The sequence below is a fragment of the Bombus fervidus genome, chromosome 9, assembly GCF_041682495.2.
Source record: "Bombus fervidus isolate BK054 chromosome 9, iyBomFerv1, whole genome shotgun sequence".
Lineage (NCBI taxonomy): Eukaryota > Metazoa > Arthropoda > Insecta > Hymenoptera > Apidae > Bombus > Bombus fervidus.
The window spans coordinates 7,747,954-7,766,595 of record NC_091525.1 but is presented as its reverse complement, the minus strand read 5'-3'; the positions used below and the strand labels follow the sequence as shown (position 1 = coordinate 7,766,595).

Sequence of the window (18,642 nt, the reverse complement as noted above, 5' to 3'; positions counted from 1 at the left end):
GATAATGCAGGGAACGCTTTTTTATTTACTTTTTTTTTGTGAATCATTCGTTAACAAGTTTCTTTTTCTCTCTTCTTTTTTAAAAACGTGTAAGAATTGTCTACGTATCTTGTAGTGTACCTTGAACGTTTCTTTCTTTACTTTCTCACACCGACTTCTCTCGATACACTCGAAGACCGTGAGAATTTTTTCGGCTCTCAAGGGGCGCTCACTAATCGGGCGCTAATTCGCTTGATGCCATAAGGAAACAGACGGGAGGATCTTACTAATTCGAGCCGGTGGACCGTAAAAATATACTGGCTTTCTATCGCCGTATACGGCGTTCTCGTTTAATGAAGAATGCGATCAGTTATTTACATGGCAAATTTGCTCGCGTTCTCGATGAAAATTTATGCTAATCGACTTAATGCCACGGGTTCATAATACGTTTCTAATGATTCAGCGAGGATTAAGTACTGTCAGTTTTGTAAGGTTACACCTACTCGGATTTAAATGACATGAGTTACCCTAGTTCTCTCATTTTTAATCTTTTTCTTAACTCCTTTTTTTTAATATACTAATACCTACGATAGATCGATAATATTAATTGGCTCAACCTCACGTCCAGATCGGTGATCGTTGATCATGTGTTGGATTGATTACGAGACCGACGTCGTACCTTAAAGAGGCCGAGAAATTTTTCGAGTTCCAGCGGAAGAGATGAGGTCAACGTTATTTTCTAATAGATGAAACACTCGACGCTACCACACACATACACCGCTGATAGTTGGAATAATTAAGTTTCCACGTTGATCCTCGTATTCCTATAAAGGCATCGGGCTCACGCCTACGCTCAATTCCTTTTCGACTCTTGTGTGACTAGGACTCTGTGATTGCAAAGCCGTTTTAGAATTTAATGATGTTTTCTCAATTTACGCGTGTAATACTCGTCAAGGATTATTACGTTACTAATAAACGATAACTCGTTATCTACTTGACACATTTTCTCGCACTTTATATTTCGGTCACCGATTGGCTGATTTATGCACGATCGTTTTAGCAGATGTGATAATCTTCGCTTGCTTCTTACCTTGGTAAATGTTGCGTACAGTTCGAGGAATGCTTTAAAATTACTTATATAACCAAATTTAATCAAAGTATTAATATAAATTTCTTTTGCGTTTATATTATTGTATATAAAGCTCAATTTAAGTTTAAACTTTTAAATCGTTCAATTTTACATTCACGTATGTATAACAATGCCATCTCTTAAGAACAAAAAATGCAATGTACAAAATGACCGTTATCAGCGATCGGTAATATCGCAGACTACTTTATTTTTTAATATTTATTCACTAAAGTATAGACATATATATGTAAATAAGTATATTCATAAAAGAAAACAATCTAAGTGATTTATATAAAATTCCCGAATTTATTTAACGGTAAGTACGACATTTCATCTGCATGCCTTAGTTGAAGTTCAATGTTAGGCTTTTCATTTCTTTTCTATGCAATACATTTTTGTAAGAAATATGATATTTAGTTACAGTATAATTGCATAGAAATTCAATATCTATTGCGTGGAAATCCAGATGCATAAAGACATACATAATTTCATCGATCGTGATCGGAAGTGGATGTATATACTTATCTACTTACACCTATAATTATCTAGTACATACTTATAATTTTAATAAATTATTTCGATCCACGAGGATGAACATGGATCCACCAGAATGAAATGCACTCCACCAAAGTGACCTCCAACCTCGTTCCATTTTCTACATTCATATCACAACTAACGTATAAACAATTACATTTAGTATAACATAGATGAAGTAGCATTAAGAGCAATACTTGAGAACTAAATACATTAGCCTTGAATGTATAGATAATGCAGGAGGCTTCATCTAAAATTTTTTCTATACTTGTGATACACTATCGCTTTCTCTGTCTAGTACTGTCCATATCGTTTGAACTTGTTGCACACTACTTTGTATGCTCGGTCGGTAAGTACGTCATTTCTACCGTAACAGAAAATAAGCCACATGTTGCCTCTCTGTTTTTATTCTGTGATTCAATCAGCTGACCAACTATGGAGACATCAATCCTAAACGCGGTAAGTGCCATTGTATTTTCTTCAACATTTTATCGTCATGTGTGACTAATAATTTTACCTTCGTCATATGCGCGTAGTTTATGCATTATTCAAATATTAATCGCTATATACAATGTACTTTTGCATCAGTTAGTTGACTGAATTTTACAAAAACATACGACTGTGCAAGCTACGTTGTATTTTGATATTGAGTTGTCGAATGTCATATGTTAATTTTGTTTGGTACTGTTAGTGTTTAGACTTTTTTGATTAATGTATTGTATAAATATTGATATGAAATTTTTTCTACCAAAGGCACATGAAAGACAAAGGAGAGCAGAGGCATTGTTGCAAGAAGGTCGTTTCGAAGAGGCAGCCACGTGTCATGAAACAGTAGCTAGTCTTCTAGCAGAGGCACACGAACAACTGGAATCTAGATTTGTTCATTTGAATACTTCTAATTTATCTAGTCAGACCCAGCCAATTGTCATTTCCTCTTTTCATTCATTCATTACTTTAGAATCTCTGGCCCTTCAATGTGATTACCATAAAAGACAAGCTGCTGTAGTCAGGTAATAATCATCTCTTTTCTTGCTATACGATACAATGGATATTTGTTCTTATGAAAATTTACTTTTTAGAATGAAGCAAGCACAATATGAAGAGTACAAAACTATGTTGGAAAATCAACAAAGGGAAATTCTTAGCAAACAGGCAGCTAAACAGGTTGAGAAAGATACGTCTGAGTTTGCAAATGATAAATTTGATGGATCTCTACGGCAAGCTATATATAAAACCATCGAAGAGCAAGATAGTCTTTTAAGTCTAATCTTAATACCTGCCAGCGAGGACAAAGCTTTCAAATATCCAAAGGATACAAACACTGTTATAGAGGAACTCAAAACTGTTAATTGCCAATTACGTTGTCTGATTGGTAGCTTGCTAAGTCAATTGGAGGCAAAAGAAGAAGAAGTGAGACAGTTGACCGAACAACTTCATGCAGTGTCTGCTAACCTTAATGACGAAACTAGACTAGATAATGCACATTCCTTACGACTCGCACCTTTGCCACCTTTAACTCCTCTTGAGATGCCACTTTTTGACTTTACGTCAACATAAAGTGTTGTACAACAAACGTGATTCTTTTATTAAAATATTTCGCCAAATATACAGATACTGTATACAAAATTAAGTTAGGTCTGTAATAGTACAAAAACCAACATGACAAATTGCTACAGTATTCAGTTTCTTACCGTAGAATTTTAAAGTTCAAATATATTACAATTGACATTTCGTAACATGAGGAGACATGATGTAACGTATCCAAACTTAATGTATATTAGTACTTATTTTTGTTCATTTGGGGTTCTTCAAAGGGATCAAAATACATATCAATAAAACACAAAACGTGTATTTCGTTCAAAAGTGAATTTACGAAGAACATGCGTCCATGTATGTGAATAATAAAGTAGTTGATTTATCGATTAAGGTACTGCCAGCTGGATGTTCGCAACTAGAAGTAAATATGTAACACAGTAATGAATATTCCATGAGATTGTACAGAGTTGATGTAAAAATGTATCTAACCATTGTTAATCCGCAATCTTGTTGCAATCGCGCACTTTTAAAAATTATCGTCGAAGATGTAGGTAACGTTTGAAAAACTTTGTTATTTACTATGTAATGTCGCGCAATAAACATTTCCCGAATCAGACACTTATCCCTGATTTATCATTACAGATTCGTTCAAATATTTTTTACATTGCTATGGATATGACGAAAAATTTGACGTTCTTTTATAAACGAACAGGTTCACTGTCTTTTGAACTTGTCACGTTGACAGATATATAAATAAAAATGTTTCGTTAGAAAGTAAGAAAAAAAAAAAAAAAAAATGTAAGATAATGATCAAAATTTCTGGCGTAATCTCATGTTACTTGAAACATGAGGTGTTCATTGTTCATTCATCGCAAATGGAAATTCATCGGAAATTTATAATTTGGAGTATGGTTAAGGGATGGAAGGACCAAGTGAAATAATAACGATTTTCATAGGACAGGCTGGCACGCAAATAGCAAATGCTTGTTGGGAATTATTTTGTCTGGAACATGGTGTGTCCCCAAACGGTTCTCTTCGTCAGGGCTATTATCCAATGGACCCTTCTATGCATGCTTTTTTTTTAGAGACACAAGTGAGGAAATATATAATAAGCGATCGTTCAAATATTAATATATACTGTGGCGTATATAAATACATTACATACTGTAATTCGTGTTGGAAATGAAATTGAAAGAAGATTCTATGACTACTGAGAATAAGATTAAAAAGCTATTCAAAATGAAATAAAAATCAAGAATATAAAGTCTGTAAAAATTGCATTGGAGGCTTTACTCTTGAGAAAATTGAGTTTCAAAATTTGTCAAGTATACGTGAACTTGGCTAATTCTCGAGTAAATACAGATAATTGACGGCAAGCTGTTCTATGTTCGAAAATAAGACGAAAATGTAAGATAACTTGTTGCTATCTGAAAATCACAGCAGAAAAATGTAATAAATATATGTTCATTGATTTTCTGATTTTAATACTACTTGAAAGCCTTCAACGTGATTTTGTTATCTTTCACTTCTGCCACGTATTACGTGCATTATGCATTATTGAATTTCGATAAAAAAAATATCACTGAAGTGAATGCAAACACTCTGACTACATGGAAATTCATTTTTAGGCAAGAAAATTGACGCCACGCACATTGATCATCGATTTAGAGCCCACTGTGATCGACGAGATTAGAACTGGCGTTTATAAAGCTCTTTTCAATCCCGAGTCATTGATCACTGGGAAAGAAGACGCGTCGAATAATTTCGCGAGGGGTTATTATTCCATCGGTAGTGAGGCGATCGCCCTTGTGTTGGATCGCGTTCGTAGAATATGGGAAACATGCTCGAAGCCAGCTGGATTTATCGTATTCAGGTTACTGAATTTTGACGAAAGAGTAAGAATAAAACTTATATAAAAGCTCAAAGATTTGTCGAAATTAGAATGCGGATGTTTATGCATTTATGAGAAATTTGAAAATGCATACATAGATATCCGAGGTATAATACTCTCTATAATGTTTATTTCGTAAAACAATTTTTCATCTAGATTTTAAACGTTTTAATTATATTCAAAAAATTATGGATTTACATAAACAAATATGCGTAGTCTAATCACAACGAAAGATATGCTACTCGTTAAATTATGTTAGCTCAATTTGGTTAAAACTCAACGTTTGTAAAGGTCGATCAGCGGTGGTACCGGAAGTGGTTTCGCCACGCTGTTACTCGAACATCTATCACAGAATTATCCTAAGACGATCACTCTAGACTTTGTTGTCTTTCCATCACCTAACATTGCCACCGTTATCGTGGAACCCTATAATGCAGTCCTTACTACCCATGGTGCATTGGACCACGTGAATTGTTCCTTTCTCGTCGACAACGAAGCTTTATACAACATTTGCGCCAGGTATATTAATTAACGCATTCACTGCTGAAAAGATTCGTCTATTCGAACAAAATAGACGTCAGGAGCAGCGAAAGCGTTAAACTAATAAAGATCAGTAACTTGTTGCATCGCCCTGTTCTTTATTCCCTATAGGAACTTGGATGTTGATTGTCCAACTTACACCAACTTAAATCGCCTGATGGCTCAAGTTGTTTCAAGCATCACAGCTTCGATGAGGTTCGAGGGTGCCATAAATCTTAGTCTCGAAGAACTACAAACAAACTTGGTGCCGTATCATAGAATTCATTTCACTTTGGCTACGTACGCACCGCTCATTTCTCCCAGAAAAGCCATGCATTCCGAAATTACCACCCAACAGATTACCTACAGTTGCTTCGAACCTTCTAATCAGGTGAAGTAGAAATCGAAACATCTCAAAGATAATCGATGTTCTGTAAAAGATCCTTAAGAATCCTGACAGTCAAGTAACTTCGAATATGTTAATGATCTTCAAATATTACATTTTCGACTTATTTTCGTATATAAATTTTCTTCTGCCTAATCTTCTTCAGGCAAATTCGCGTATACTTGAGAAGTTCCTAAACACGATTTCTTCGCGAACGGAGCTTGCGATACAATTTTCTTTTATGTTTAATTTCCGTTCCACTATGAGCAACAGAAGCTTCCACGGCTTCTTCTGTGCCACGAATTTAAGCTCACGGTGTACAGGGAAATTTTATTATTCTTACTTATCCTCGCGATTCGTTCATCACAACTGTATTCATCCTCCAAAGTTTCATCATCTCATTTCATAAATTTCAGATGGTATCATGTGATCCACGCGTAGGAGCTTACACCAGTTGTTGTTTGCTCTATCGTGGAGACGTGGCACCAAATGATGTCAATAGAACGATCGCGTCGTTGAAGGGGGCGAAGTCGATTCGTTTCGTCACTTGGAGTCCGACTGGGTTCAAGGTAATTGCACAGCTTTTTTCCTTCCTCTTTTTGCAACAAACAACTACTCGCGATCAACAAGGAACTGGATCGTTGTTAAATGATGCAGCGAATTTCTAGCTCCTTGTTTAACGTACGTTGACGTCTGATAGCGACAAAAACTGGTACGTTGAACTCTAAATAGATAATTCCGTTTTTTGTACAATTAGTTATGAGCTTGTTTAGTCTGACGATTTGCATCAACTATTTTATAAATAAGGATAGAATTCTCGATAATTCAGAATCTTTAAACCTTTTTCGGATTAGCCTGGTTACCTGAATCAGGCAGAAAATTTTTCTGGCGTGAAGTTATTATTTACATGTTTCGCTTGAAATATTCTCTCAAATTTGTATTCATTTCGCTTGACATCAAGTCGTTTGAATTCGAGCAACCTGACTAGTCTAAACGAAGTTTTATCGAGAGGAGCTTTAGTATTCAGATCTCAGATGGAAAATGTCAAAGGCTTTCAAAGATGCGCTATGGTAGTCGAGCAAAATACCTTTCTTGAATTACTAACGTTCTTCTGAACCTTTACCATCGAATCATTCATATCTTCATAAACTTTCACCCAACTTCCCACCTTCCTTCAAACTTTAACTGCTTTAATCACAAACCGCCTCCAACCATAGCTTGTAAGTTACATAGTAAGGTAAAATAGATGCCATATATAATTTGATAGTTTAATTAGTTTCTATCAAAGTCCCTTCCCATTTATAGTCATATTATAGTCATATAAGTCAATTCCCTTTTTAGACTATATATGTATATACACATAAATTCTCTAATGTAACAGTGTATTTTAGATCGCGGGTTCGACTCTAAAAAATGAAAAAATGAAAGATCTTCGAATAATTTTCACCCCAACCGCCGTATAATAGACGATATAATATCGCTACGTAAATTGACATAAAGCATGTCTCTAAAACCTAGAGATGGCAAGAACAAGATATTTTATTTTTTTAAGAATTATAAAATTCAAATGATTACTTTCATAGGTAGGAATTAACTATCAGCCAACTACAACGGTTCCCGGAGGTGACCTGGCGAAGTCGAGGAGGACGGTAATGATGGCCAGCAACAATACCGCTATCAGATATAGATGGTCGATGCTTGTTCGGAAATTCGACTTGATGTTCCAGAAAAGAGCTTTCGTTCACCATTACGTAGGTGAAGGCATGGAGGAAGATTCCTTCGGTGAAGCTCGCGACAACGTTATAGCTCTGATTGATGATTATAAGGAGGTCGAGAAGTGATCTTTAAATTGGCAAGCTCTATAGCTTGAAATTTCCTTTCTCCAACAATCATGAAGAATTTAAGACGAGAAAACTATATGAATATACATTGGCTTGCGAAAGTATTCCAACTCTTGTAGACATCTTTTATGAATACACTATATGTGTTATATCAAATATTTCAAAATTTTATTGGCTTTGTAATGATGCGCGACTGTCATGATTATGTTGATAAAGTTTGAAACAAGTTTGAAAATACATGTAAAAATCACAAGATATTTAGCGTAACTATAAGTGTCGATATTTAATTAAACGTTTGCAGTAAATATATCGTGAGCTCTATATACGCATACTTACACACATTTTCCGGTTGTTTCGAATATAATGACGATGGTCGTGTCTCGTTATAGTACAAACTAAATTTCCAAATATACGTAACAATTTTCTATGGTAAGTGTTCAAATAACTTCATCAGCCGCTGTATATAGATTAAATTCTATCTTTCTCTGATTTCAAAGTGAAAAATGATTTAGAAACAAAGAATTTCCATATTTGCTCTTGTCTCGAAGAAGCCGTCGTTTGTTTTCATACGAGAGGAAAAGAACAAATTGCGTGATTACACGAGATAAGGGAGAATCGCACGAAGATAAGCAGACGAACAGTGTAGACTCGCTGGCACCACTGGCACGATACAGGCGTAATATGAGCCTTTTATAAGCCGAACTAATCAACTCCACTTTTTATGAATCTCTGAACTAAGGTACAAAGATCCAGAGAACGTGGATAATACAGAAAAATATGTAGAACATCTCAAGTGAAACAAATTACTATATAGATTCTGTTCCATTAGTTTTTTCTTCGTAAGAATATGAAATGGCAAAAGTGTACGAAATATCAAATTATGAAATATTAAATAAAAATCCGCAGTCTAGTCATGGTAAATTCTAAGATAAATTTCATAGTGATTATAACATCTTAGCTTTTATACACTTTCCAATTTGTGGAGTTAATCGATATGGTTTCTGAACGGTTCATATTTGTACCCACTGTTATACTTGGCGCGAGCATACGCCCACAAGGAATCACGTTCCTCTCGATTCTAACTCGTAGAAACAACCACGAGCTGCCAAACCAGTATAATAACATTAGGTCTGGTTCATGTAACAACGTGTTTCTGATAAGCGGTATCACGCGATTGGTAATTCCTGTCGGTATCAACATCATCTGCTTTGTTCTGGAAATAATTGGTCACCTATCTTTTATTACCGAGAAGTCATCGAAATAAATTCTACGAAGATATATCTGAGATCGTCAAGCGTATCCTATAATAAATAAAATGTATTGCCCTGAAGCTTGACAATAAAGTAATTTTCCCATCTTTCGTTATCACAGCAATATTCTTTTGTTCAAATAAACTAAACTCAATAAATGGCTCATTTATTTTTAATCCGTCAATTAATCTATTTTCATAGGTTTTCCACGAATTGCTCAGTGTATGATCCTATGATATATAGTCATTTATAGACTGTGGACATATATATACTTTTATATTTTTATAGATACGTTCAAAGAAAGGGAACCTAAGCAGATATTTCACCTAGAATTTATAGATTATAGATTCTGGATTATTGATACATTAGAAGATACATTAAAACAATCTAATTTATAGATTGTATTAGAATATAACATATATTCTGTATAAGAAAAAGTATATAAATATTTAGTAGATATTATAAGGAATACTTTATGGATATTGGATATATTCTATGCTCCTGCACGTTATATGCGAGTGGGAAAATTAAATGGCGTAGTATATAGTAGCATTAAAAAGATAGCAAAATATCGCAAGATTATATAACAGGCATAAAAATTTGAAAGTGATAAAAATGTACTTATTCTATAAAATGCACAGTCTAGTGGATCATTCAGAATTCCCAGATCTTAGTTTCAGGATTCAATTTGGAGATACCCAAAATTGATTTCGGTCGAGTGGCTCGTGCTCGCGATAACACGAACACGATAATGCTCGATAAGGTCGATATATAATTAACTGAATAGAACCATGCCCCCAGCGAAGATATGTACGTCCACTCCAGAAACCTTATCATTTACGCATATATAATATAGTATGCTTGTTTATATGGCCTGTCTACGATTATATAATTTTCTTTCAAAGCAATTACTCGCTCTCCTCATTTTCCGGTTATCGTTCAACATTGAATTCTTTACATATGTACTCGTATATACATATGTACTGCACATGAACGATGCAAGCACGCGATGAAAGGAGTTTTGCTCGCTCATTGACAAATTCACCGCCAATTATGTTTTACAAATTTTCCACTTACGTCTCTTATGTTCTCACTTTTTACAAACGTCACGAAATACAAAGTAAAAATGGGAACACCTGGTAAATTAGACAATGCGAAAGATGCTACGAAGAAAATGCGAAAAAACTTGCAAGAAGCATATAAAAAAAGAAAAAAAAAAAAGAAAACCACATTCTGTAGAGATGGTACTAGTACAACCCTTATCACAATGTGCCTGACCGATCACTTCTAAAATTGTCATAAACAAAAATATATTATCTACCAATGTACTTTGTTTACTGTACGATGTTAGTACTATTACTAACAAACGCTATGTCTCACTTGCTATATTCATATGTACGCTATATCTTTAGAGACCAACGCTAAATCTTCCGTTTAGGAGGCAAAGGTTTCTAGAAATCAACAACAACAAATTAAAAAAGATATCTTATAATCATGTAATATTAAGAAATATGTTTACGCTTTTTTAATAGATTTCGTCGAAACATCTTAAATAAAAATTAATCAAATAAAAATCTTCCACAAGTATTCGATTTTCTATTATTCCCTGCATTTACGTACCGTCTAAATAGAAAGTAGACCAGAACTAGCTCCGCGTTCAACGTATTAAGAAATAATAATAATAATCTTCGGAATGTGTAATTAATTACCTGTTATACATACACTTTAAAACATTTGTCGCGTGTCAGTCACCGATGGGGCTTGAGAGGCGTAAGCGGAAAGCTCAGTGACAGTAATCGGTGACTGTCATTCACATCGGTGAATGTGCAAATGGAAATCGCAGGCAGTTAGGACAAGACACGAGCCGCTCTTATCGAAATCGACGATCGTCTATCGCGATCACGTCGTCCCCTCTCCGCTTCCCTCCGCGACGCCACGAAGGCTTCACGTGAATTACACGACTTCTCTGTTCCTCATAAAAGATCGTATGCACGCTTTTTTTCACGCTTTTGCGTGTTGAATGCATCGTTTTATCTGTTCCACCGTTTCAAGTGGTTTTCGGGTTACGCAGCACGCGATGAACTCCACGATTTCCTTTCCTCCTGCCTCCCTGGGAAAACTTTCCATCGATCGTTTGGATCATAACATTTCCGAAAGTGCGTTACATCTCGCATGCACAGTTTGTTGCGAAGTATCTCATTAACTTGATAATCGGGAAAGACTAAGCTAAGTCTTCGATTATTGGGATTTCTAATTCTTTAAACGCACAATACTTTCTGTATTTATGCATCTCATAGTTTTTTTACTGCTGCTACTTCTTTTTTGCTTTTCACTTCCGAGAATAAATTATGTTTATATTTGGAAAAATTCAAGTCAATTTATCTAAAATTGGCCATGCTTAACTTTTAATTTCATGATTATATGAATATTATGATTAGGAATGATTAAAGGATTATAGGATTTCATGATTATAGGAATAATATTATTATGATTATAGGATTACGTACATTGAATATGTCGATATAATTAAATATCAAATTATACTCAAATTATACTATCGAATTACGCTCCGCTAAACGTGATATGTATTACGCGTTTATTTTCTCATACTTATCGTATAAACGTGCTGACACTTTTTTTTTTATATACGAGAGGGGAGGTTGTAGATTACTCGGTTAAGAGGGGATCGCAATTAAAAAACGGTTAACATTCCATTGAATCATGATCTAAGTGGTCGTTTGTAAATATTTTATTTCAGCACGTGTATTGATTGTTTTAAGATCGTAGGAGGTTGATTTTTCAGAAGCATCTCTGAAGTGCATCTTGCGTATATGTCAATATGAAGAGAAAAGAGGAAAGAGAAATTTGAATTATCGGTCACATTATTCAAGAGTATTTCTCTCCTATTCCTTGGGTTTAACCCTGTTATATTCTTCGAGTCATTCTGATATTAAAATCCAGTCATATTGTTCTTCGAATTTCTCAAATGCGTGAAAAAATTTAAATAATCGTCATTGATATGAGTAACTTTTACGTTTCAGTTTAAAAACATCAGAAACAGTAAACTTATTTTTGTTTGTTAAAACGAGAGTATGATTCAGATAAAAAACTTCGAGGACTTCGGTAGAGTTAATATTTGAGCAGTTATATTGTATAGTATTAATTTTGATAAATTAATAAAAATGAGAAGTATAATAAAATTGCACTTTTTTATTGTGTAGAACGACGTTTGTTGGTAGAATTTTCCAGCTTTTGTGAAAATAAATGAAGCACAATTTCCAGGAAAATCATATACAATAGATTAGGCCCCTGTTATATGTTGTATCAACAATTAACCGATAAAGACACACTCGGTACTCGAATGAACATTATCGAGACGAGGCTCGTTACAAATTATAACCTGGTAATTTTAGTGATAAGGATAAAAATAACTCTCCAGTCTAATGGATCAACAATATTAAAAGAATCGATATAGATTTTTGTACATCCCGATCATGTGATCGGCAGATGTAACAGACGTAACCTTGCGCGTCAGTTTTGGTCAATGAATAACGATTAGAGCTCGCTACGTAGAATTGTTAGATAATAAGAGAAATGTTTTGGAATTATATGTGTAATTCACAAGGAAAACCAGTATTTTCTACTAAAGCTATAGTTTGTAAAATGGAACGTATTTTAAACTTTGAATTTATACATATAGCGATTTTAAATAAATAGTTTAAACGCAATGCACGTAATTGTTGAATTTTAAAAGGGAAGATTCTCTGAAATGATTTCTTTTGTAAAAATAAAAAATTTTCGTTTAAAAAGTAAGAGGTATTCTAGACTTCCAATTTACATAGTGATTAGAATTCGCGTATTTCCGACAAGAGGACGTATTTCCAACCTATCTATGTTTATGTAGCCGTGTAATTTTAGAAACGCTCTTTCTCTGTTTGACAAGTAGTGTTCGCGCACGAGAATGATCTGTGATTTTCCCAGACACAATGACAGATGAGCAGCACGCGTTTTCCTTTGTACTAGACCCAGGAAGAACGCTCTGCTGCGTATTCCGACGCGTACAATGTACGACACATGAATAAATCGTACGTACAGTAACTCACGAAAGTATTCAAACACTTACTATAAAAACCTTTTTTGAAATTTCGTTAGCGATATAACGAGACACGTATAATTTCTTTTTTTATAATTCTTTTCTAATTGTAAGATAGAGAAGTTCCAAGACATTTATTTCAAACATACGCTTGGTGGAAAATCAAAAATGCAGCATGAATAGTACAGCATTCAGTCTTAAACATACAATAAATACTAAAGATGGTCTCGCTAAATATTGCAGCTTATTAATATAGCCATTGATCGACTGTACAAATATTTTGGCGATTTTTGGGAAGCGTATGCTTCCAATAAATATCTTGCAGCTTTCACACACGTTTCCAGATCAGTTTCAAATTTTGCCAATATCGTCACGATAGTCGTATCTCGCTACAGTGTTAATGTTACAAAAAATATTGTTGCATAAGTGCAACATTGTGATCGACTAATCGCTTCCTTGATAATCTACGTGAATTGTCGTTAATATTTACGTTAATATCGCGTTTCATATAAGACTAGCAACTGTATACATTTCCAAATTTGTTCCAAACGTTACCAATATAATCACGTTAGTCGGATCTCATTACGGCGTTAACGTAATTTCAAAATATCTCGTGCGATGCACATGATAGATTCATGAAAGGTTTCTACAAGTGTTCGAGTACTCTCGTGAGAAACTGTACATCGACTGTCGTCAGAAACAAAGTACATCGAGATGATGCGAAATGTTATCTCGCCTCTGTCAGGGGACTATTTTTTCAACGATACGAGCCGCGTGTCGTCACATATAAATTTCCATGTATGGCAAGCGATCGAGAAAAAGCCGTTTAATGATTTAGAAGAAGGTATCGTATAGATGATTTATGGACCTCGCATTCTTCACTTTGCCGATATTTACTAACATTTTTCTGTATTCATACATTATACGTAATTACTGTGTTTCGTATGAAAAAGGAGAAGAAAATCGTTCGAAAGTAACGATACAAGGTCACGTTATCACGATCCGATTTACTATATCGATGGATGACCGCATTAACGCGCTCCACGCGTTTATAGTTTCTCTTAGTTATGCTTTACTTGACCAATCCATATTTTGGTCCTCCGACCGAGCATTCCGCAATTGCGCCACAGTGGTCGACTGTTTATCGAATTTTGCTTTTACACGCTAGAAGCTTCGATAACGATGCACCGATAGGTAAGTGGAAACGACGCGGCGGTGTTTATCTAAATCTTGCGCTGCCATTTTTAAAAGTATCCCACCAGTGGCTGCCTTCTCAGGATTCGGTGATCACGGTGAATGACGTTAACTTCCCCTTATCACGAGATCCCGTGACGTCGTCTTTATCGTATAAATTATCCACCGGAGAAGACCAGTTCGCCAGTTCAGCTTTCCTCCTCGTACGGTCGTGTACTCATGAGGTAGAGACACTTACGACAAGTTCCACTTGTTATTTCGACCAGTTTTCGGCCAGCTACGAAATAGAACTTCCAGTTCTATCTCCAACATCTAGTCCACAGTACATCGACTTGAGCAAAGCAAACAAAGGTGAGCGCTTCTATTTGGTGTCATTTATTTTGTTCTTCCTCTTTCTTTGACTTTCACTCTTCGTTGTGGTATACGCATATTTCCAAAAATTAAATTACTCTATATTATTCTATATAAATATATGTGTGGTTACTTATACGAGATGGTTCGCTCGTAAAAGACTTTGCTTTGCAAGATTTTCAATTTGTATCACTCCGTATTTCTTCGGTGACGATTCTTTTCCTCTTCTTGACTTCTCAACTTTCAATTTCAGATTACAAATGTCTATGATATTTAATTATTCATCTCCTTCCTTTTTCCATCTGTAACTTCCAACTTCTGATCGTAAATCATAAATATCTGTAATACTGAATCATTATTTTTTCCCACTGGATCGTTGAAATCCATAAATTAATCTTCCGTTTTATTTCACTTTCAGATGCTGATCGGTGGAGCCGTAAGCTACGTCGCTGGCAAACAAGCAGTTCGTACGATTTATTGGCGAACGGCGAGTGATGGTCGCCTGTTGAAGACAGCGAAAACCTGCATGTTCCAAGGTCCTCCAAAACCAGCACCCTCCTCGACGTCCGCTAAGTCGGCGTTCGAGGGTCAATCCCATATGGACCCTATACCAAAAGACATCTTCAACTACAGAAATTAGATGGCAATTAACATGACACTGAATCAAATAACCGGGTATTGTGGGACTGGGAGGGGGGAGGGAGGGGGAGAAGAACAAGAAGATCTTCGGGGCTGGCGACTGCATTTTGTAAATAGTTTTTAATAATTTAAAACAATATTTGTATATGTTAATCGTAGTTTCATTTGTATAATATAATTGTAGTATAAAATATATTTATTTTCTATCTCGTAAGTTACATGTTTTGTTTCCTGTCTATAATCATCGAGTTCGTGAACTCAATATTCGTTTATCGATATTTACGCGTTCTTCATAAATTTCTTTCGCGCATCATTGTGCAAAGCTCCATTAGCAATCGAATCTCGAAGTCAATGAGTGTATCATCGAAATAATGACGCACGCGAATTATCGCCATGCGTCTAGGTGAAGCTAGCATGCATGCTCCCTCTGCGAGCTTTCATACTTGAACTTTGAAATAAGGCCATGCGGGTTTGCGTCACTGATTCTTCTTAGGTAAAGAATAGGAGCCTTTTATACCAACCGTAAATTGTTGCAGATGATAACGATTAATCGTGTGAACAAGCGTGGTCTCTTTATCCGTAAACAGCGGTACGATTGATGCTGGATTATAAAAGGAGCAAGAAAAATCTTCCAACAATATTGCGATCTTGCGTTTCAAACTTCAATTTCATTGAACTCAATTTTCTTGAGCAGAGTAAACACTTAGTGTACACTTTTGTAAAACTTTCCCTTCACAGTGTATAGACGGGTTAAAATAATTTCTCGACTGAAAGCAATCTCTTCTTAAAGGTTATGAAATTTTTTACGTGCATGAACTTCTTGGTAGATCCCAGTTCCGGTTTTCTCCGGTTCTCTCCGAGAGAAAATTTTACGAGCATGCACATGCATCGTGCTCTGTTCTGATTCATCGATATCAGATACGTCATCCTTTAACCGTAGACCATCTCGGATGGAAAATGTAAACTACAGAGAATAGTGAGCTGTTTCTTCTCCATCTACGACTCGTGGAGTCTTAAATATGAAGTGGAAACTTACGTACTTCGATGTGAATTGGAGTGACGTGAATTCAATTCGGACTAGTACAAGATAGTATCGGGTAAACCGAGCAGATTGTAGGTAGTTAAGTGCACGCGTACTTAACGAACATTCAAACTTGACTTTTTCGAGAACGGAGCTCCATGTGAAAAAATTTTAGTCGATATTTTTGACTTAGTTTTACACCAGGAATCGCTTCCTTTCAGGTTGTATCAAGTTTTCGGAGACATATCGCTATATCCATTATCCCATGTCCATTACCAATTCCCATGTCCAAGCCCATTCCACAGTTTACATTTCCATCCCACATTATATCCTATGTCCAATAACTAATATTCCCAACCCCCATTTTTCATTTTACTTCCCCTTATTTCATCTCTTCATGTCATAATTAATATTTTATACCCCGTTTCTCACATTCTATAGTCCACATCTAGTATGCCTAGCCCATATCTTCTATCTTAGTTCTCATATCACATATCTTCTTACACATTTCATATATCTTTTATTCATACACATTCCTTCTCTATATTCCATGTCCAACACTCTATTTCCTCTTTTCTACGTCCCAATTCAAATGACCAACTTTCCTAAATCCATTTCCCAGTATCCCATACTTTAAAACTCGTGAGCAACGAAATTCATTTTGTCGGATGGCGACTTTTGGTTGTGCAAAGCGTCGGTTTCTTGTGGAATTTGCGGGCAACGGATTTCGTTCGCGGGAAGTGAGAATCTCCTGTAGGCAATTTGCGAGGTACATTTTACGTTTTGTGTGCATTCTCTGGGTGTTCTCTTGCGCCTGACTTGGAATGGCGGATTTAATGAACTACGAAACAGGATGTGGGACATAGAAAAATGTCGAATTAAAGGAATGGAATAGCATCATGGGGTAGAGAATATTGGATATGGGATGTTAGTATTGGATCGTGTACACTAGATATGGATGGAGAATATATGTTGGACATATACGTGGGAATGTATGGAATATGGGGCGTGAGTTCGAGGAAATTGGTAGTTCGGTTTGGAGTGTAGAGGAAAGGAAATAAAGTATAGGATATGGAATGTAGAGAAGGATAAATGGGGTATGGAGCACGGTTTAATAAACATTGGACACAGAATGTGGAAAAAGGGATGTAAAAGATGTATGATAGAATGAAGGGCGTGGACATATTAAATGTAAGATATGAAAAGGAAATATGTACTGTAGGAATTGTGATAGAAGATATGAGCTAAGAATGCTGAATATAAGAGAAAACATAAGGAATAATGATGGTAAAAGGTGTACCTCCAACTAAATCCTTTTTACCTCTCTCTACAAATTTTTCGGAACAACCTAATGTGTATTTTGTAGCTTCTATTGTACATTTTAAGATTTGCTTTAAACTTTGTCAATATAATCATAAATAGCAGTTGGCTCTCATTGAAAAACTTGTGAAGTTTCAAAATTTCCTCTAACAAATATAATAGATTCATAAAAGATTTGCATAATTATTGGTAATTAATAAATATTTGTGACCTATGTAAATGCAATCCAAGATGATAGAATGCCTTAGAAATTGCACGTAAATAATGAAAAAGGATGCAATGACAAACTTTCAACCCCCTGTGCCGTCCACGATAAGAATAATCGAGCGGAACGCTTGGTTTTACTAAGATAAAGGAAAGAACGTAAGTTGCGGGTCAAGGTCTTCGACATTCGACGCACGGTCTTCGTTCAGCACGAAGTAGGTTTCCCTAAACAGCCTGGAGACTACTCTACTCACCAAGCGAAACTTTTTCACGCTTGACATCCAACTGATAACCTCCAGACAACTTCTTTCTTCCAAACAAATATAAACAAACTCCTTTAGATTATTACGATCTTTCTTTTTTTAGTTATTACGTTTGATCAATTAACAGGTCAATCGATATATCATAAAAAGAAAACGCACGAAGAAAAATAAAAGCGATAAGATAATGGCGAAAAGAAAAAAGCAGGGATAAAATCATTAACGGTGTCAGACCGCTACGCTTGAAAGCCGGATATCCGGCGTACTGTCAACTGCGCAAGAATCGCAGAAGAAGAGGGTTGATGAAAGTGGAAGAAGCCAAGGGTTTCGAGATTTGGTCAGAAACTAGTGCCAACTCTAGCGAAGGGTTTGAGACGCGTCTAGTCTTTGAATAACTTTTAGAAAATTCCGATACAATAAACTTCATACTGCGTGCTAATTTTCCATCACGTGTACGTTCGCAATGAGTATCTTGCACCTTTTATATACTTTCTCA

The 18,642-nt window shown here is 35.5% G+C and overlaps 3 protein-coding genes across 8 annotated transcripts in view; 2 read left to right on the top strand and 1 right to left on the bottom strand.

Moving 5' to 3' along the window:
- Adar (adenosine deaminase acting on RNA) overlaps nt 1-18,642 on the bottom strand; it is a 115,469-nt gene that overhangs the window by 77,398 nt on the left and 19,429 nt on the right. The window lies entirely within an intron of this gene.
- On the top strand, nt 1,715-3,798 carry LOC139990583 (nuclear receptor-binding factor 2). 3 transcript variants are annotated; one of them, XM_072009983.1, is made up of 4 exons: nt 1,715-1,991; nt 2,068-2,101; nt 2,396-2,652; nt 2,722-3,798. In XM_072009983.1, exons 2-4 carry the CDS (start codon nt 2,078-2,080, stop codon nt 3,197-3,199), a joined length of 759 nt encoding a protein of 252 aa, XP_071866084.1. In that variant the 5' UTR covers nt 1,715-1,991; nt 2,068-2,077; the 3' UTR covers nt 3,200-3,798. The 3 variants fall into 3 exon arrangements, with proteins under 3 accessions (XP_071866084.1, XP_071866083.1, XP_071866085.1); XM_072009982.1 differs by having other exon boundaries at nt 1,978-2,101; XM_072009984.1 differs by lacking the exons at nt 1,715-1,991; nt 2,068-2,101 and adding an exon at nt 2,141-2,328.
- Nucleotides 3,935-9,272, top strand: LOC139990582 (tubulin alpha chain). The gene is made up of 6 exons (XM_072009981.1): nt 3,935-4,271; nt 4,807-5,051; nt 5,361-5,588; nt 5,721-5,979; nt 6,390-6,542; nt 7,557-9,272. Exons 1-6 carry the CDS (start codon nt 4,098-4,100, stop codon nt 7,812-7,814), a joined length of 1,317 nt encoding a protein of 438 aa, XP_071866082.1. The 5' UTR covers nt 3,935-4,097; the 3' UTR covers nt 7,815-9,272.

Bases quoted from the DNA above. Each gene is read 5' to 3' on its own strand.
- LOC139990583 (XM_072009983.1), top strand. From the start codon at position 2,078: ATGGAGACATCAATCCTAAACGCG. The intron at 2,102-2,395 runs GTAAGTGCCATT...TTTCTACCAAAG, and splicing joins AGACATCAATCCTAAACGCG to GCACATGAAAGACAAAGGAG. The intron at 2,653-2,721 runs GTAATAATCATC...TTTACTTTTTAG, and splicing joins AGACAAGCTGCTGTAGTCAG to AATGAAGCAAGCACAATATG.
- LOC139990582 (XM_072009981.1), top strand. From the start codon at position 4,098: ATGGAAGGACCAAGTGAAATAATAACGATTTTCATAGGACAGGCTGGC. The intron at 4,272-4,806 runs GTGAGGAAATAT...ATTCATTTTTAG, and splicing joins CTTTTTTTTTAGAGACACAA to GCAAGAAAATTGACGCCACG. The intron at 6,543-7,556 runs GTAATTGCACAG...TTACTTTCATAG, and splicing joins GGAGTCCGACTGGGTTCAAG to GTAGGAATTAACTATCAGCC.